The following is a 16,956-nucleotide window of genomic DNA, read 5'->3' on the forward strand; positions in this document are numbered from 1 at the left end:
GCTATTGAAGTTGTTGTTTTTTTTCTTTTTCGTATAGTATTGTTGTTTTTCAATTGTCTCGTGTAAAGGTCGCACTTTTGTTTAGTGTGTAGTTTTTTGTTGAGTGTGAAGGTCACTTAATCTCGAGTTGGTGCCAAAATAAAATGCGCGTCCGCGACCCACGTTCCCCTACAACTCCATTCATGAAACCTCTCCGCACTGTAAATAACGAAACCGTCATGTGTCCCGTTGGCGGCGGTTCACACGCGCTAATTACCGTTTAAATATTTTGACAGCGGACCGTCGGCGCACCTCGCCCCGCCGTCCCCTAGATCGCGCCCCATCCACCCTCGCGCCCGTCTCCCGCACATAAACAAATACGATCTAGATCGGGATAGGATAGCTGGTCCCCTCCACTCCCCTCCGAGGCGTCCCCTCCGCGGTGGGCGTGGCTTGCGCCCGTAGCCCTCTCACATGCGCGTCGGCCCAGCCGCCTGCGATCCGTCCGAGTGCGCGGACGCTGCACGAAACAAGCGCGCAACGCTCCATACACACGCACACTTTTCGCAAGAGAGCGGTGCAAATCGAGTGACATGCGCAGCGATTTTTTTCGCCGTCGCGGTGTTTGTTTACGGGACTGAATCGAGTGTGTGCCGGGGGACAATTGACGATCGGTGACGTAATCAGTGATGTGAGAATTCCGGTGGTTTGTGCGATACGAGGGTTGTGCTTGTGGGACGAAGTGTCGGAGAAGTACGAAACGTCACCGGGTCTGCCGTCACTGCAGATGGGAGTGTTTGAAGAGAGACCTTCTCACACGCCCGGGATGCATTGGGTAAGGCGATTTTCCCGGGCGAGCTTTTCCGCCGGCCGCGGAACGCCCGAAAGCTCCGTCGCTTTACACCGACGAGCGCGCCGCGGACGCACAAATTGCGCAAAATGGGGCCCGTCTCAGGTTTACCTCGTAAAATCAAGTAGCAAATCGACGAGTCTATTATTATTAAACGTAGAAGGTCGCGATTAATTACCAAAAGTTTATGGGTTTTGTGTGGCCCATGATGGGTACGGCTGAAAAACAGAAAACAGCTGAAGGTCGAGGTGTGCGAAGGCGCGTTCCAAAAAGACAAAATTTTGACTGTCTAATAATGTCAAATCTTTGATGTCAACGGGACGTCAAGTATTCTGACAACTACCTAAGCTAAATCAAGTCTAAAGTGCAAAATCCGAAAATCTACTTATTTGATTTGTTTATGGTCATATTTTTAAAAACAAAATAGACAGAAATTAACAAGTTTATTCGTGACAATTACAGAACTTTGTCAAAGATCTTTGACTAAGTAAAGCTAATTTAGTAAATTTTTTAACTGTCCGACTAAGTTCCCAAATTCAAGTAAAAAGCTTGGGACACATTTTTTTTGGAATTTAACGCCACTCAACTTGGTCTAAAATTAGACTTGTCTTGATATAATTTTAAGTTATTGTTGTAAAAATTCTTGATTGTTATAAATAACTATTAAGACGGAAACCGAATTTAATTTAGTACCAGTCTGGTCCTTTTTTTGTGCACCTACCATAAAAGCTAATTTATACATTTTAAATTTGTAAGCGTACCTAATTTACAAAAGAAGGAACATCAAACTAGTCGTATTTTAATGTTGATCCTTTTAAAATAATTAAATGTTACGAGTTACGACTAATTCGTGGTCGTTTTTGCGTCAACGACTAGAAAACTAGAATAGATACTAAAATTAACTTACGACTAAGTTATTACTTTTTTAACTTCAACACTGAGATAAGCTGCGGTTAGTTAAGTTGAGATTTTTTGACAAAACAACAGCGTTGACAGTACAAGAGAATCAACATTGACATAATGTACCTAATTAAAATTTTGATAAGCTAGTCGCTTAATTTATTTTTTTCGTTCAAGACTGGATCAAGTTTAATTTTTAATTTTGTTCCAAAAATTAAGATGAGGTTTCAAATTTCGAAAGTAATAAGCTAAGACCACAAGTAGCTTATCATTGCTGTCTAGGCTGCGGTTATTTAAAATGCAATAAGTTCCAAAGGTCAAATCGTAGCGAGAGAAATCTTAGTAGACAAAAAACACAAGATTCTATAATACTTAATAATTTATTATGGAATATTTACAATATATTTTTTTAATTACATATAACTAAATGTAGGTACCGCTATAATTACAATAAAGCAGGATTTATAAGTTAAATTTATGTTTTTGTTAAAAAGCTGTACTTACAGTAAATCTTTTAATCTAAATGTCAGTTAAAATGTTGTCCAAACTTCAATGACGTAAAGTTTAACTACTAAAAAAATTAAGTTCTGTATAAAAAAACTGAAACTGACATTTGAAAAAAGCTTTCGAACAAAGTGAACACGATAATGAATCAATCATTTGATTGGAAAATGTAAATTGAATGCAATTAGGTTTCACTGTAGCTTATTCCACAAGTTTTTCATTTTATTAAGGTACCAAGTGTAAACACGAGCTTCAAACATCCAAACAAATGCAATGATTTCCAAATCGTATAATTATTCTAATTGTGTTTAATATTTATAAGGTTAATTTAAAGAGTTTTTGATAAAAACAAACTATTTGTAGTTACAAATTTAAATATTTAATGGCTTCATCCATTTTTAAGTATTTCGAGCTGATCTGGGAGTGATAAGCTAAACGCTACTAAAAATTATTGCACTGAATCGCTTACGTAAGAATAAGCAATAGCTTAATCCAAATTGGACAAAGACAAGTGTGACTAGATTGTCACTCGTGTCAAAGAGTGAGTGTCCTAAGCTAACTCGGGGGTCTATTGCGGCCAAGATACTTCTTTCTTTCGATTGATTATTTGTGTTTGGTTTGACATAATAGCCGTCCGTGTTTGTTTTGTGGTTGACAAGGAAGTGAAAGGCTTTGTTGACAGTGGCCTAGAGGGCGCTGTTTAGGTAAAGCATCAGCGCTTAAGCCGTGCGTCACCCATTGTCCATAATTTATCGCGCGCCGACCCATCACACTCCATAACGATCTGAATTCCCAGAGCAGATTCGTCCGGTGGCAATTAAGCCGGACCACAAACGTCCCGAAAAGGCAAGAATCCATAATAACGGTGCTATTAGTAGAAAAAAAATGCAAATCGCTCATGACAGATGGCGTTGAAACGTGAAATTTGACAGTTACGTCACTCCGCATCCGATGATGGACGTCGGAGAGCTGATTCGAGTCGAAGACTGTGAAAAAACTCTTCGCCGCGGACGACAGCTACTGAATTTTAATTTTCGCCGATAATCGCTAATTGTCGCCGTCTCCGGCGTGGGAACGGCCGCCAAATCGGAAAACATCTGCCACACACGTCGCACCGGAACGCGCGTCCGCCGCGTTGCGCGACCGCGCGGCGGCCGCAGCGTGCGCCGGACGAAAATAAACAAACGACGAGGGTGTTACGAAAGAGCGCCGGCCTTGGTGCGATTTCCGCAAGCGACGGCGGCGGCGGGGGCGAGGAGCGGTCGAAAATCGATTTTTTTCCAGGAGATGTCGAAATGCATTGTGAGATCGAGGCGGCCGTGCCCGCTATCGTTGTTTGTTTTACTCGTCTGGGGTCACTGCGATCTGTCTGTTCGAGATACTCTCATTCGGGGTCAAGTTTTTCAACTCTTATGGACACCCTGTCTCTGCGATTAACATATTAGTCAAGAGATAAAGGCCGATTTGTTACTATGCAAGTGGCCGGGGACGGGCTCAAGGTCGCGCCGGGATCTGACGGATTAGGCACAATGCCTGTCAGGATTTGGGATGTTGACAGTTGGAGAGGCGCACTTCCAGGAACTGACGGGCTCGGGTTTGGGGCCCGGGGGCACCCAACGTTCAGTTGCAAGACCGATTCTGTTGTTACAGAAAACTAGTATTTACTTGGGACTCTCTAATTACGTTTATGCCCACCTAATTTTGCTAATTAATTTCAAAATTAAAATGACTGTAAAAGGAACAAAACAAAAGTGAAGCACAGCGGCTGATTTTAAGGCTGATTCTGTTTTGGAAGCAAATTGGCACTAATTACCGTCATGCATGGCATAATTTACCTAATTAACTTCAAAATCGAAATTACTTTGAAAGGAACAAAACAAAAGTGAAAAAAATTCTTAACACCAGAAGGTGGTGAAGCTAATAACACATCAAATTATTCTTTCAAGAATGGAGCCAACAGTAAACGTTGAAAATATTTTTCAAATTTTTTGTGTCATCCCACAAAATATTTTTTGAAAATAGTTGCCAAAATGTTTAAATTACATTTGTTAACCGTGGGAATTTCAGCCACTCCACTAGATATCTATGTGGCAACAATGTTAGGTAATGTAAGCCAAGAAGTATCAACTTTTATATTTTTTTGAATGAGTTGCAAAATTTTAGAATAAAAATTATATGATTTTTTTTTGATTTGTTTAAAAAATGAAAGCGATTGTAAATCCGCAGGACCACATAGACAAAAAATCCAGTTAACACTAGAAGAAACATACAAAACAATTTTTTTTTTAAATCTTCTTTTATTTTTCTCTTTGTATGAAAGCGTCACAACTAATTAGTAATTTTAGTTAGTTTAGTCATTAGTAATGAACAAAAATTATCTATATTAATAACATAATTACATAAACATTTTTGTTTTATAATACAAAAATTTCCGATAATATTGCGGAATCTGGAAAAGTGCCCCGAATGCTTGCAGCGTTTCCACGTTGAATGGCAAGGAAAAGGAATTTCTTTGATTTTGAATCGCCTGATTCCGCGATAAGTCGGTTTCCGATGACATTAATGAAATCGAAGGCTTCTTTGTAATTAGTATTTTCTCTTTCACTCTCTTTCCAATTAGTCACTTAGCAGGTCTAGCTATAACAAGATTTAAACATGTAATTTAATTTTGTAATTTTTCTGATTAATAAATAAATTATTAATTACACCAAATTTTACTAATTCTACTATTTTCTATCTTGCTTCAGATATTATCTTAATTTTTTCGCATTGTAAAAAATAATCTGACCAAATGATGTTCAAACTAAATTTTTCCAATTACCCCGAAGCTAATTAATTTTTTCATCTTCTATAATTACACGCTAATTTTTCTAATTTGACATATACATATCATTTATTTTAACGCCATTTAATGTATGTGATTTTCAACATAATTAAACATTTTTTTCCAATTTAATTTTATAGTATAATTACACCACATTATTTTTACACAAATGAACTTAATTACACTTTTTTACATAATTAAGCAAATTTTTATTGGAGTGTGTGTCTATTTACAACTTCAATTAACTGAAAATGGTCTCCCTCATTACCTTTCCAAGCTATTCGAAGATCGGCAAATCAATTCAATTAATTAATTTAATCAATCACCTCTACTCAGTAAATTTCAAGTCCAAAAAATCCAAATTAATTTCGTTTTGCATCTTTGCTTAGTCTTAATTACAAATTAAACGAGAAACTTCCGAGAAGTGTTAAATTAAACAACCATGACGACGAAACGTCGTAAAGAAACCAAAATCTTGTATTTTTTTGTTATTCCGGTGCGATTTTCTCTGGGCCCACCAGACAAAGCGAACGGGTCCCAAATCCGGCCGACCCGGCGGACACCTCCCGTCTAGCGCCTCTAATAGGCCGGCTGTAGCTCGCCCAGCGATGTGAAATAATTTTTAATTACAATATAGGTCCGGCACCCCATTATCTGTCATTTGATTCAGTTAATCCGCCAATTTACAATTTAAGACCGGCGCCGTTGTTTCTTTTGTGTAACTCGCCTAATCTGCCCCAACATCAATCATTCACAGAGGCAAAATTACATAGGATCTGGCCAGATCGCTTCCCAGATAATCTTCATAAAATTCATGAGCTTTTGTATTGTTATTAAAATATTACCTGTTGCGTTTCTAATAACAGTTAATTGCACGCCAGGGGAAAAAACGGAGGCGGCGCAACAAGTGCCCCACGAAGTTGCCGTTTTTTTCCCCAGAACTGTCATTCGGGCACGACACTTTTCAGGCCGTTCCGGTCGACGTGCGCGACGAGAGTCGCTGCCAACTTAGCCAAAGAATGCGAAGTGCTGCCAACTGTCAGCGCACACCTGTTTTCCCCGAAACGCATTTCTGGACGGTCCTCCTGGTCGGCCGGATTTGACCCCTCGCGCGCTGGACCGGTGGGCGTGGAAAAACAAAAATACTCCGACTTTTACAGCTCGGATGTCTCTGTAGACGGAGAGTTACGAGCCGGGAGCAAAAACCGCTCTCTCGGGAGGCATTTTAATCAAAAAACCGATGTAAATCGAGAAAAATAGATGTATAACTCCATTTGCGTCGCGCCGGTAAGTTAGTGCGTTGTATAATAAGTTTTTGAAATGTTGGCGAGCCAGCGGAATAATTTACCTCTAATAAGGCGAAGCTGCCTCTTCGGTATTCCTCTCCGGTCGACTCTACATCTGTCCAATCGGAAAAGTACACCGCGATGGACAATTAATGTCCGGCTAGCCCTGCCCAATTATGGACGGCGCAGTTGGCACCACTGCCTCTGACACTTCTCTCATTTCGATAATTGCGAAAATCGAAACGTGTTTATTATGTGGCTCGGGTCCACTAGGCCTTGTCAGCGCCGATCCTCCATTGTCGACGAACAAAAGACACACGCTACTTGACACATCCAGGTAGCCAGGATTAGACCGCACGCTACGTCAATTGTCACGGCACTCTATATTTCTCCTAAATATTTCTTATCGAGCACCGCATCTGCTGGCGGCTCTTGGTGGTCCCCAGGGGCGGCTCAGGACATGCAACACTTCTTCAACTAAGTCAATCTCTTCCTCCCCTTCTTCATCACGCAATGACAATCGAGGTACAGAACATGACGCGCTCTCAGCGGTCACCCGTCCAAGTAGTGATTGCACCGAGCGCGGCTGAACTTCTCTGATCAAATGATAATCAGCGCTTCAATGTCGTGGGGATCACCGTACTATTATTGTCATTATGTATGATTATTATGTTCCCTTAAAAAATTCTATATCAATTTTGTCTTATTGTTGTTGTGGTGTTTCAAAATCCGTTTGTGGGGTTGACTTCCAGGGCCGCACCGGCGGACGCACCGAGAGGAAAAAAGATGTAATCAGTTCAGAAACAGTTTCCTGTTTGTGTCGTTCGAGGCGAGCGTGTGTGTGTGTGGGTATATTCTCTCATGTGAAATGCCGACATGCTTTCAGGGAGACCAGTGCTCGACTTTAATCGGTTTACCTGTTAATCTCAGCCAATATGAAGAGGTCAATAGCACTCGACTGCAATATACAATTTTCTCGTATCTCGACTTGTCGTGACTTTTCGTTTATCGAGTGTTATGACCAAAAAGGAGGCGTTCTGTAACGGGAACGTCGCTGCGAGACGCCAAAAACAATGGAGATGGCCGAGAGATGTCCAGGAGGAATGACCCAATTGGAGGGAGCTGGAAGCGCGAAAAAAAACACTGGAAGTGGTACAGTTGGGTTCACGATCAGGCGGACGTGGTGATGTGAGCATTTGCATAAGCTGTCACATGCGATGTAGATCGTGTGATCAAGCACAATGGCTAGATGGGATCGGTTCGTGTTAATTGTCTGAGATTATCTCCGAGTGACTTAATCGAGAGGAAATGCTATCAAAAATTTTGGAATTTATTAGTTTTTTAGACAAAGTGGCCCAACAAACATCCTTGGCATTGTTTTGGATAGATTTGTCTATCTTTATCTTGAGTAATGGTTCAAAATGCGTCTTTTTGGAACGGTACTCTTTTGTAGTACCACAAGCGGTACCACTCTACAGTAGCTACAACAGGCGGTACGAACAGATTTGAAACGAAACGTCACTCAATGATTTATGCATTAAACTAACGTAATAATTTCCGAATGACACTATTTAACTGATTCTTTTTAAACAGTACCATTTAAAAAAAACTCTCTTGAACTATTTTATGTGAGACACGATAGTTTCATCAATCTCTACGACATAATGGTCGAGGTTTTATATCGTTTTTTCAAAGTTGAACATAATACAATTTAGGTGGTACTTGGCTGGTTTCAAGCTGTTATGTTTGTATTCATTTTTACACAAACCGCTTTCACCATTGACAGTTTTAGATAAAAACACTTAAAACTTGAACAATATTGAAGTGGTACCGAATTATGGATTCCAGTAGTTTCTTTCTGACCGCATGTTTCCCAACTGCGGTACTTACAAGATAATATAAAGTAGCTATAAATAAAAATTTCAGTTTGAAATGTGATTTGGAAGGTGTGTTGCAGCCGGGTACCTTCTAGTTTTGTAGGACTACTAACAAGTAACAATTTGAGAAAAAATGTAGAGTAGTACCTTTTCAATAATTTTAAATATAGGTATATTTTTTCAAATGGTGCCATTAGTTTATCACTGGGATTAATATCTGGCTCACATCTGGACGCTTTTGAAATGGTGACACTATCTTGGTGGTACTTGCTTATCGTGTGTCATGCTCTAATATTCAGTTTTTAAACAGAATCGTTTTTTAAAATATGTATGTAAATTGTCACCACATATCACTAATGTACATTATTTTAACTGAAATGGTTATTTTCTGACTGACATTATTGTGTACGTAGATTTAGGTACTAATTTCTTACATTTTAATGTACTAGGTACTTCGATCATCTTGCTATGATAATTTCACTCTAATATTTTAGAAAATAAAACGGTAAGAGCATACGCTGTTGGTGATTGTCATAATCTTTTCAATTTTTTTGCACTAGTACCGCAACCCAGCAAGTACCTCAATTTAAGAATGTATTATTTTTCAATTGAAACATTTGTTACTGCAAAATTGGTACTATGAAGTTTTTTATTTTATGACGTAAGTACAGTTTCACACCTGCTATACATTTTTAAAATTTGAAAATCAAATTAAAGCAGTACTTTTCGGTACAATATTTAAACTGGAAAGTACTGGTTTACTATTTTAAATGTTTGTTTAAATTGACTGTTTGCATAACACTCTTTTTATACCTATTATTTTCTAATCACATTTTAAAACATAAAAATTGTAAAATATGTTTTGAAAAAAAGTTATAATGTTTTATGTCCATTTTATAGTTGTTTATAAATTTTTTTAGGTAACGGTTTTTTGTATGATTACCAAAAATTTAAACAATCATTGACATTATTTAAACATTATCGGTGTTTACATCCATTAAAAATTAGATTCACTTATTTTTTAAAGTGGTACTGTAACGAGACTATTTGTCAAAGTCGTACCGTGACTTATTGATGATTACATTTTAAACGCCACAAAATAGTTCTCTCTTGGAACAGTGGATTAAAAGCTCTATTATAACAATTTTTCAAAATCATCACTCTTTAGCTACAGCAGTACCAGCAGCAGTACTGTTTGAAAATTGTGGTACCGCGAGTTGAACAACCTTGAAAACTGATTTTGACGACCCCATCCGCCTCTGTCTCATTTTCCGTACCCATTTTTTCCACCTGGCTTGCACCTACTCTCCTGGCACCGTCCTCGTCGAGTCTCGCGTGCTCGCGCAAAACCCTAATAATGAATTTAGAGCAGAGCAGAGCGCGATTTCCCCCGATACCATCTACAACTGTACACCGCAGTACTTCCACGGAGTGAATTAACGCGAATTCTCTCGCATATAATGCTTTGGCTGTTGCTTCCTTTCCGTCGAGTCGGTGCACTTGATGCAATTTGTACACAAAACAGTTGAAATCTACATTAAATTTAACGCAACGGCATTTAGATAAGATTTATACGAGGCGCGCTTATCGCTCCGAATCCATTATTATTATTATTTCATTATTTATCGTCCATTGTTCGACGGTTTTGGAGGTTTTGGCGAAATTTCGCCGGAGCTGTGTGTGTTTTTATTTGTTTATCGGTCGCCGATAAGGCCGGGTTATTATTTATAAATTATTGTTTATGAGTTGGCGATAAGTGGTACCGAAGGAGATCCTGGAGCGAGTGAATGCGAGCTCGTGCATTATGGGAGCCATATTTTTATTATCCAACGTGTTTTAATACGGATGCTTGGGTTTATCAATTTGACCGAAGTTGTTTCCTGAACGTAAAGATATGAAGCCACTGGTGGGTGTCGAACTAAAACTCTTTCAACGGTTTCGTTTCGTTCCTTTACGTACTTCTTTTCCTCTGATAAGGAAACGCGGAAAAATTCGACCAAACATTTTGGGTTTCTGCATGACGGTACCAGTGTTTGAACAGGTACCACTCTCGAAAAACTACTTTTTAAGTAGGAACTCGAGTTCACTTGTTTCAAGAATTGTACCTATTTGCACTGGTGGTACTGCTTCGGCATTTCGGGTTTTAAAAGCTCTACTCTTTTTCAATTGTTTTCATAATAAAGTACTACTTTAAAAAACGCGTGCGCCGTAAGTGGACAAATATTGATAGTGTTGCTCATGGAAGTGATCGTCTAACACTGCTTTACTTGATTTAATATTTTTGTTTGCTCTTGAATGATGTAATGATACTTGAGAATATGTTTCTGTTGTAAAATTTCTCTTTAAACATGATTCAAAAAGTACCTCTAAATATATTCATCTAGAAGTGACACTGTTGTCTTGTTTTTGTGCGATATAAATGAGATAGTTTTATTTGAAACATGTTCTCTTTAAAAGACTTATGTTTGACAATCAGAATCTCTTGCTATACAGAAGAGTACTTTTTCGTACTAAAAGTTAACACGTACCAAATTTATCCCTTACATATTTTTTAACTCTGCAATTGAAATTATTGCAGTACCAGACTTAAAATCACCCAACGTTACATTGGTACTACCTATCAAGAAATCCAAAAATTTTATTTGCAAAATAAACAGTGTTGTGCTTTATTTTAATCGAACTAATAACATCTAAGTCGTACCTTATTTCTTTAGAACCAAAAAGTTTATTTATTTTCTAATAGTACCGTTCGTGCGGAGTTGAAAGATCACTTTACTATTGATAGCTTCTTATTGTGTCATTGCATGACAAACCTTTCTTAAAAACTAGGTGGTTAATATTTGTTTAAATGGTACTGCTGCATCAGATTTTGAATAGTACCGTTTCAGTTACTGATCCCAAAATCTGTAGTATCGATTGTATTTAAAAATCTATTAATTTGAAGCTTCAATGCTTTAGTACAAATTATTTTAAGGTAGTACCCGCACTGTCACAAAATGCATTAACTCATTGAGGAACTGATATTTTCGTCAGCCAGATTTTATCATTATTAATTATGTATTAAAAACTGTTTGCTGTGGTACTATCTCAATACCAAGAGTACTTCATTATTGAAGATGACATATTTTGTATTTGTTACTTTTCGCAATCAAGTACCGACATCTTCTCTTGGAATTTTTCTTATTTCTGATTATTATAAGGTCTTGATCAAACTTTGAAGCGGTACCCATTAAAACATGTTTTTCAAACAAATTGTTGACGTTGAAAAACAACGGGAATTTGTACATTCTCCTCCTCATCAGACCGTCACTCCACATGATTTGTGAAGACTTGGTGTCAGCTTCGTCTGCAGTAGTTTCTTCATTTCGATTGACATTTTTTTGGCTTATCCGATGGTTTGACTTAGTACCTTTTGAAAGCCTACAGTCAACTTTTAAAGAGTACCACCGCTGTATAATTTTTTAATTCTCAAAACTTCCAATGAAAATTATAATTCGACGCGCCACTCGAAATAATTTCAATGGTACCATCTGGAAATCATGATTCTTCTATCGCGGTACTGCTTTAAAAATAAACGGAGCTGGACTTCGACCTTGACGAAGCGAAACAACTTCTCAAGTGCACTAATCGGACTGACTTAACTAATTTTTTCAACCATTCCTTACAGTACCTCTTTATTCAGGCTTGGTACTTTCCACTGTAGCCGTCTTCAACTTTGTAAATTCTGAGTTCGCCACCACTGCAAGACCATTTAGGGTAGTACCACTTCTCTTTTGGCGCATTTGCAATTTTCCCTCGAAGACGTCGTCACCTCCGGAAGACAAAGACCGGCCCCTCCGTGTGAATCCTTCATTATTCGTGTTGTATGCACCGCGGCAAATTACGCAATTACTCGACGCAGGTGTAGTTATATTAATTATTTCCCAATTTCCAATCCACCTGCTCGATATCTCGGAAGAAATATGGCCGATACACATACAACGGTCGGGGTGACGTCCCGCTGGTTTACACATGTTCCAATTCGGAACAAGAGCGATTCGTTATTTTGACACTGGGGGACGCCGCGCCGAAAAAATCCGTGATTTATGCCCCCTCGGACATTATGCATACTCCAGAGTGACATTCCCGACCGTAAATCACGCTTTTACCACACGCGATCCTGGCAGTACCGCCGGTACTGAATCGGCCAGACCGATAACTGTAATAAACGGGAGAGGTTGTTGTCCTTGTTCGGGGATCAAATATTTGACCCAAAAAAACTGACATAATTTCAATCTTTAATGTTCGATGCGTGACCCTCTTATTGGAGTACTGGTTTCGCGGAAAAGTACTCCAACAAGTGCGAAAATGTGTTGCGAAGGCACCAAAATGAATTGTGATCAAAGTAAGAACATGTTTTTATGGGCGCTCGGTGATAACAGTTTGATAAGACGTCCGACTGAACCGGGCGTTTGTTCGGTACGATTTGAAATAGTACCAAAGAAAACACTGGACTAATTCCAATTACAGATTCGATTAATTACATCTAATTTGTGACCAGAATTGATTACGAGAAATTAATTCTAATTGTCCCCACTTTGGATTTTACCAATTCGACGACAATTTTTAATTAGGTAGTACCTATTTGATTGTTTTCGGTGGCGCTTTATCTAAGAAATTAAAATTTTAATTTTTTTGTTAATTGAAAAATTTTAATGGCAGTAATAATAAGCTCGCCGAGAATTTATTGATGATAATTTAAATGTTTTTACGGTATTTCCGCTAATTGAATGAATATTTCTGCTAATTAAAATTTTATAAGTTGAATTTATCTGCCTATAATTCTAGCATGTTCTATAAATGTCAGCGAGCTTCTTTATTACATCAAAAATTAGACGAATTAATTAAATAATTACGAAGCAGATTAATTCGTTAATTCTAGAAAGAATCTTTGAATTTTAGATCATCTTAATTGATCAAAAAGTAAAGATATGTTGGAGCTTGAAATTTAATTAATCAGATCAAATCAAATCAAATTAAATCAACTTAAATTAATTGGAACAAGAATGTCTAAGTAGGTAAATATTTTGCCAATTTCAAACCAACTTTTGTAAGGATATTCATTAGCAATTATTAATTTACTAATTGATTTACTAATTTTTTACTAATGTAGAAATCAATTAATTACTTATAATTAAATAGGTAAATACAGCTTATTTAAGTCAAAAGGTAAATTTTGAAACCTTTATCGAAGTAAGTACATAATTATTACTAATTTATGGATAACATTTTTAGACATATAGGTGCCCTCATAATTTTTATAATTTCTCTGTGCATTATCATAATTCATGAAAAATTTCAGATTTTATTTTTTTTAGACTATCAACTGAATACAATTAGCCCAATTAATTATCTAATTAAATACAATTTGTAATTTAATTAAAATTGAAAAAATTCATAGGTATTAGTGTCAGTTACTTGATGTACATAATATGTTGTTTATTTTCTCGGCTCGTGTCGAAGCCCTGGTCTAGCCACCAGGTCCGCCCGATCTGAGCGCTCTAGTTTTCGCGGAGGCCGCAGACCGCTAAGAATTTTCCGTGGTGCGAGAAATGGCGCAGGAAGCCATGATGTCTCTTTCAGGACAATTAAGCGTAATTGCCCACGGTAGAAAAACGGCGGTCGTAATGATAATAGTAATGTCAAATGGAGTTTTATGGGCGCGTTAACAAATTGAATCATTAAATCGCTTGTAATACAAGTCGACGAAGCAATTACCACATCACGAATTAATCATCGCCGCGTCCATCACCAACTAATAAAGACTGCAACAGTTCCACATTTCTATGATATTCTAATCGGGCCGATCCGAAGGCTCACGGCTCGTAAATGTTTAATTAGCAATTAGAATTTGAAAAATCCCGATATCCGGCATAAAAATCTCGTGTTCAACGACTAAGAATTTATCTTTATTCGCGATCTTGCGATAATCGCTCTAGAGGATTTCTTCGACCGTTTCAATTACAACAGTTAAGCTGCACTCGCACGGAGAAAAGTGTGCTGCTGTGGACACGTGCACCAAAAACGCGACGCACCACATTTTCAAACAGATTTATTCCACGCTTTTCGAAAAACAACCATTTCCAAGACCAATCCAGATGCAGGAATTTTATCCTGATTAGGAATGCGCTGGTAATTAAACAATCATTTCCTTGATTTATTGCGATGAATGATTTATCAGTAGACCTGTTTCGAGCGACTCCGTAATCGATACAGGGTGGTCGTCGAAAAATTTTTACACAGTCGTAAAGCAACCCAAACATGTCAACGTGCGAACAACACACCCAGTCTCCGGAGGTATTTCGTTTTTCTTGCACACGTGACACCACAACACAATTAATTTTGCTAATTTTTCTCACTAATTATTTCTCAATTTAGTCGCACAAGTGATATTTCAATTTTCTACACAAATTCTCTGAATAATTTATTTTTTAACATTGACTGGGACACCTGCAACGATAAGACATTAATATTTTTTATTATAATAATTAGCTCCAATTAATCAGAAATATTTTTTCCAATTATTGGTGCAATTTGAACTAACAATCAATTATCTGTGTGTTTATTTTTTTATTAACGACGTTAACATTAATGTCAATTGTTATGACCTACAGCAACTAGCATCAGTAAATTAATTTTACTAGTTCAGAAACTCTTGAAATTTTTTAAATATTATTGGTAACGAGATTCTCATCGAGAGAGTTTCAACATTAATTGGTACTAATTATTAATTCAAATTAATTTTACTAGAAAATTAATAATTAGTAAAATAAAATCACAGTTACCTGTTTAATCTACTTAAAAAATTTCAACAGGTTTTTGTTATGCAAAATACTGATTTTTTAGATTAATGTTAATTACTCTACTAATTCGATTTACATAAATTTGAAATAATTTTGTCAGTTCACGACCTCTCTAAATTTCATCGAGATAAGTTCAACTGTCGCTTATAAATTGCTACTAATTAGTAAATTAATTTAAATTGATTTTGTTGGTAAATAAAGGATTTCACCTAGACCCAACAGATAGGTACAGAGTGTTCTAAGGAAACTGTGGTGTCCCACATGATTTTTCTTTTCCGGCTGTCCCCCCCCCCCCTAATCGATTGTATAATCAACCACATACAAATTAAATGTGGTAGACGGAAAATTATTTGTGTGTACGCTTCTTAGATAAATTATCTGTTAATTTGCATAATTTTGCCTAATTAGAGATAATTTATTCCACCGTTTTTCGTAATTATATATTCTTATTTGGGCAACAGATGGGACATCGTCGTCCCCCTTTTCTATTTTGATTGCTGATTAGGATCTGTAATGTAATACAATTAGGAGTTACACGTTTTTTTGGCGGTTCGCTCAAAAAAGTGTTGGGAACGGGGTTTTCAGACTGGAACGGCTGAAATTTGACACTACTTTTAAACTTGCCACAGAAAAATATTTTCAAAATTATGACATAATATCATCTCGAATTTTGTACTGCTATTATCCCACAAAAAAATTGAGATAAATGTTAGCACTTTTTGGATGATTTAGCACCGCTACACTTTTTTTCAAAATAGAGCATTTTTGTTTTTGGTTATTCTTAAAAACCGATTTAAAAATCATTAACTGAAACGATGTCAGATTCATTGGAAGGAAACAATTTTTCAATGTTTTAGCCCCATTACACTGTTTTTACAAATTTTAGCCCTTTTGTTTTTTGGTAAATCTTCAAATCTTATTTTATTTTTTAAAACAATGTAAAACTTGACCGGAAGGCAATTGAAGACAACTGTTCTGCACAAATCTGTCAATTTGAATTAATTTGAACATTTTTCAAAACATTTGGCACCGATGCATCTAGTCAAAAATTTTAACCCCTTATCGTTTTACTATTTTTTGTTGTTTTGATTTAGTTCTAGGCCACATTAAGTTATCTTAAGAATTTTTTAGATGTATTTTGCTTTTTTGAAAATGGTTTCAAAAATAGTGGTGCTATGGGCAAGAATTTTTTACATCCTTTTTGATTATTTTTTCAAAAATGTTGCCGCCATGGGTCTAGTACTGATGTATGCAGGCATAAATATTTTTTGATCTCTCGATTGTCCCTTTTTGAAAAATGTGTCACCTTTTGGCACCCCTAGCCCTTTCGATTTGATTACTTTTTTGTCAATTTTTCCGCCGCGCTCCTGGCAATCTGTCAAGCGAGAAACCGTCGAAATTCCAGTGACGTGTCTTTCTGGCACTGCCTCCGATCCGTTAAAAATAGCTTTGACACTCCCCAAATTTATTGTGTGAAATATTACGTGGAGCGCTCTTGAAAAATGCCACTTTAAGATCGTTAATTACGGAGTACCGCCGTAAGTGTCTCGGTGTCGCTGTAGTCGCGCCACTCGCAGACAAATGAGCGCACAAATAATTTATGAATTCGCTCCACCAGAAATAACCCGAAATGGGGACCGTTTTTGTCGAGGCTCTGCCGATCAGAACCGGTAGACTGCGCCATTTTATGAATTATGAAACAGGAAGAGGAATGCAGAAGGAAGGAATTTTTAAAGAGGGACGTATAAGGCCATGTTGACAAGTGGCGTATCGAATGGTGCGTTTTTGCGAGAAGATGGCCACGATTGATACGTGGGAAAGACGGCGCAACGGGACCGTCGCTGTTTTCTCATGGTGGTGCCAAATCCGGCCACCAAGAGGGATGCTTCGCCCA

General features: G+C 37.4%; 1 protein-coding gene across 2 annotated transcripts in view; it reads left to right on the plus strand.

The window, feature by feature from the left end:
* The first annotated feature begins 453 nt into the window (after positions 1-453).
* Positions 454-16,956, plus strand: part of LOC138130346 (LIM/homeobox protein Lhx2-like) — a 75,430-nt gene continuing 58,927 nt past the window's right edge. For both annotated transcript variants that reach the window (XM_069046796.1, XM_069046804.1), the window contains exon 1: positions 454-814. In XM_069046796.1, the coding sequence (XP_068902897.1) occupies positions 767-814 (48 nt within the window). In that variant the 5' untranslated portion in view covers positions 454-766. The remainder of the gene's footprint in view (positions 815-16,956) is intronic.

The sequence above is a fragment of the Tenebrio molitor genome, chromosome 1, assembly GCF_963966145.1.
Source record: "Tenebrio molitor chromosome 1, icTenMoli1.1, whole genome shotgun sequence".
Lineage (NCBI taxonomy): Eukaryota > Metazoa > Arthropoda > Insecta > Coleoptera > Tenebrionidae > Tenebrio > Tenebrio molitor.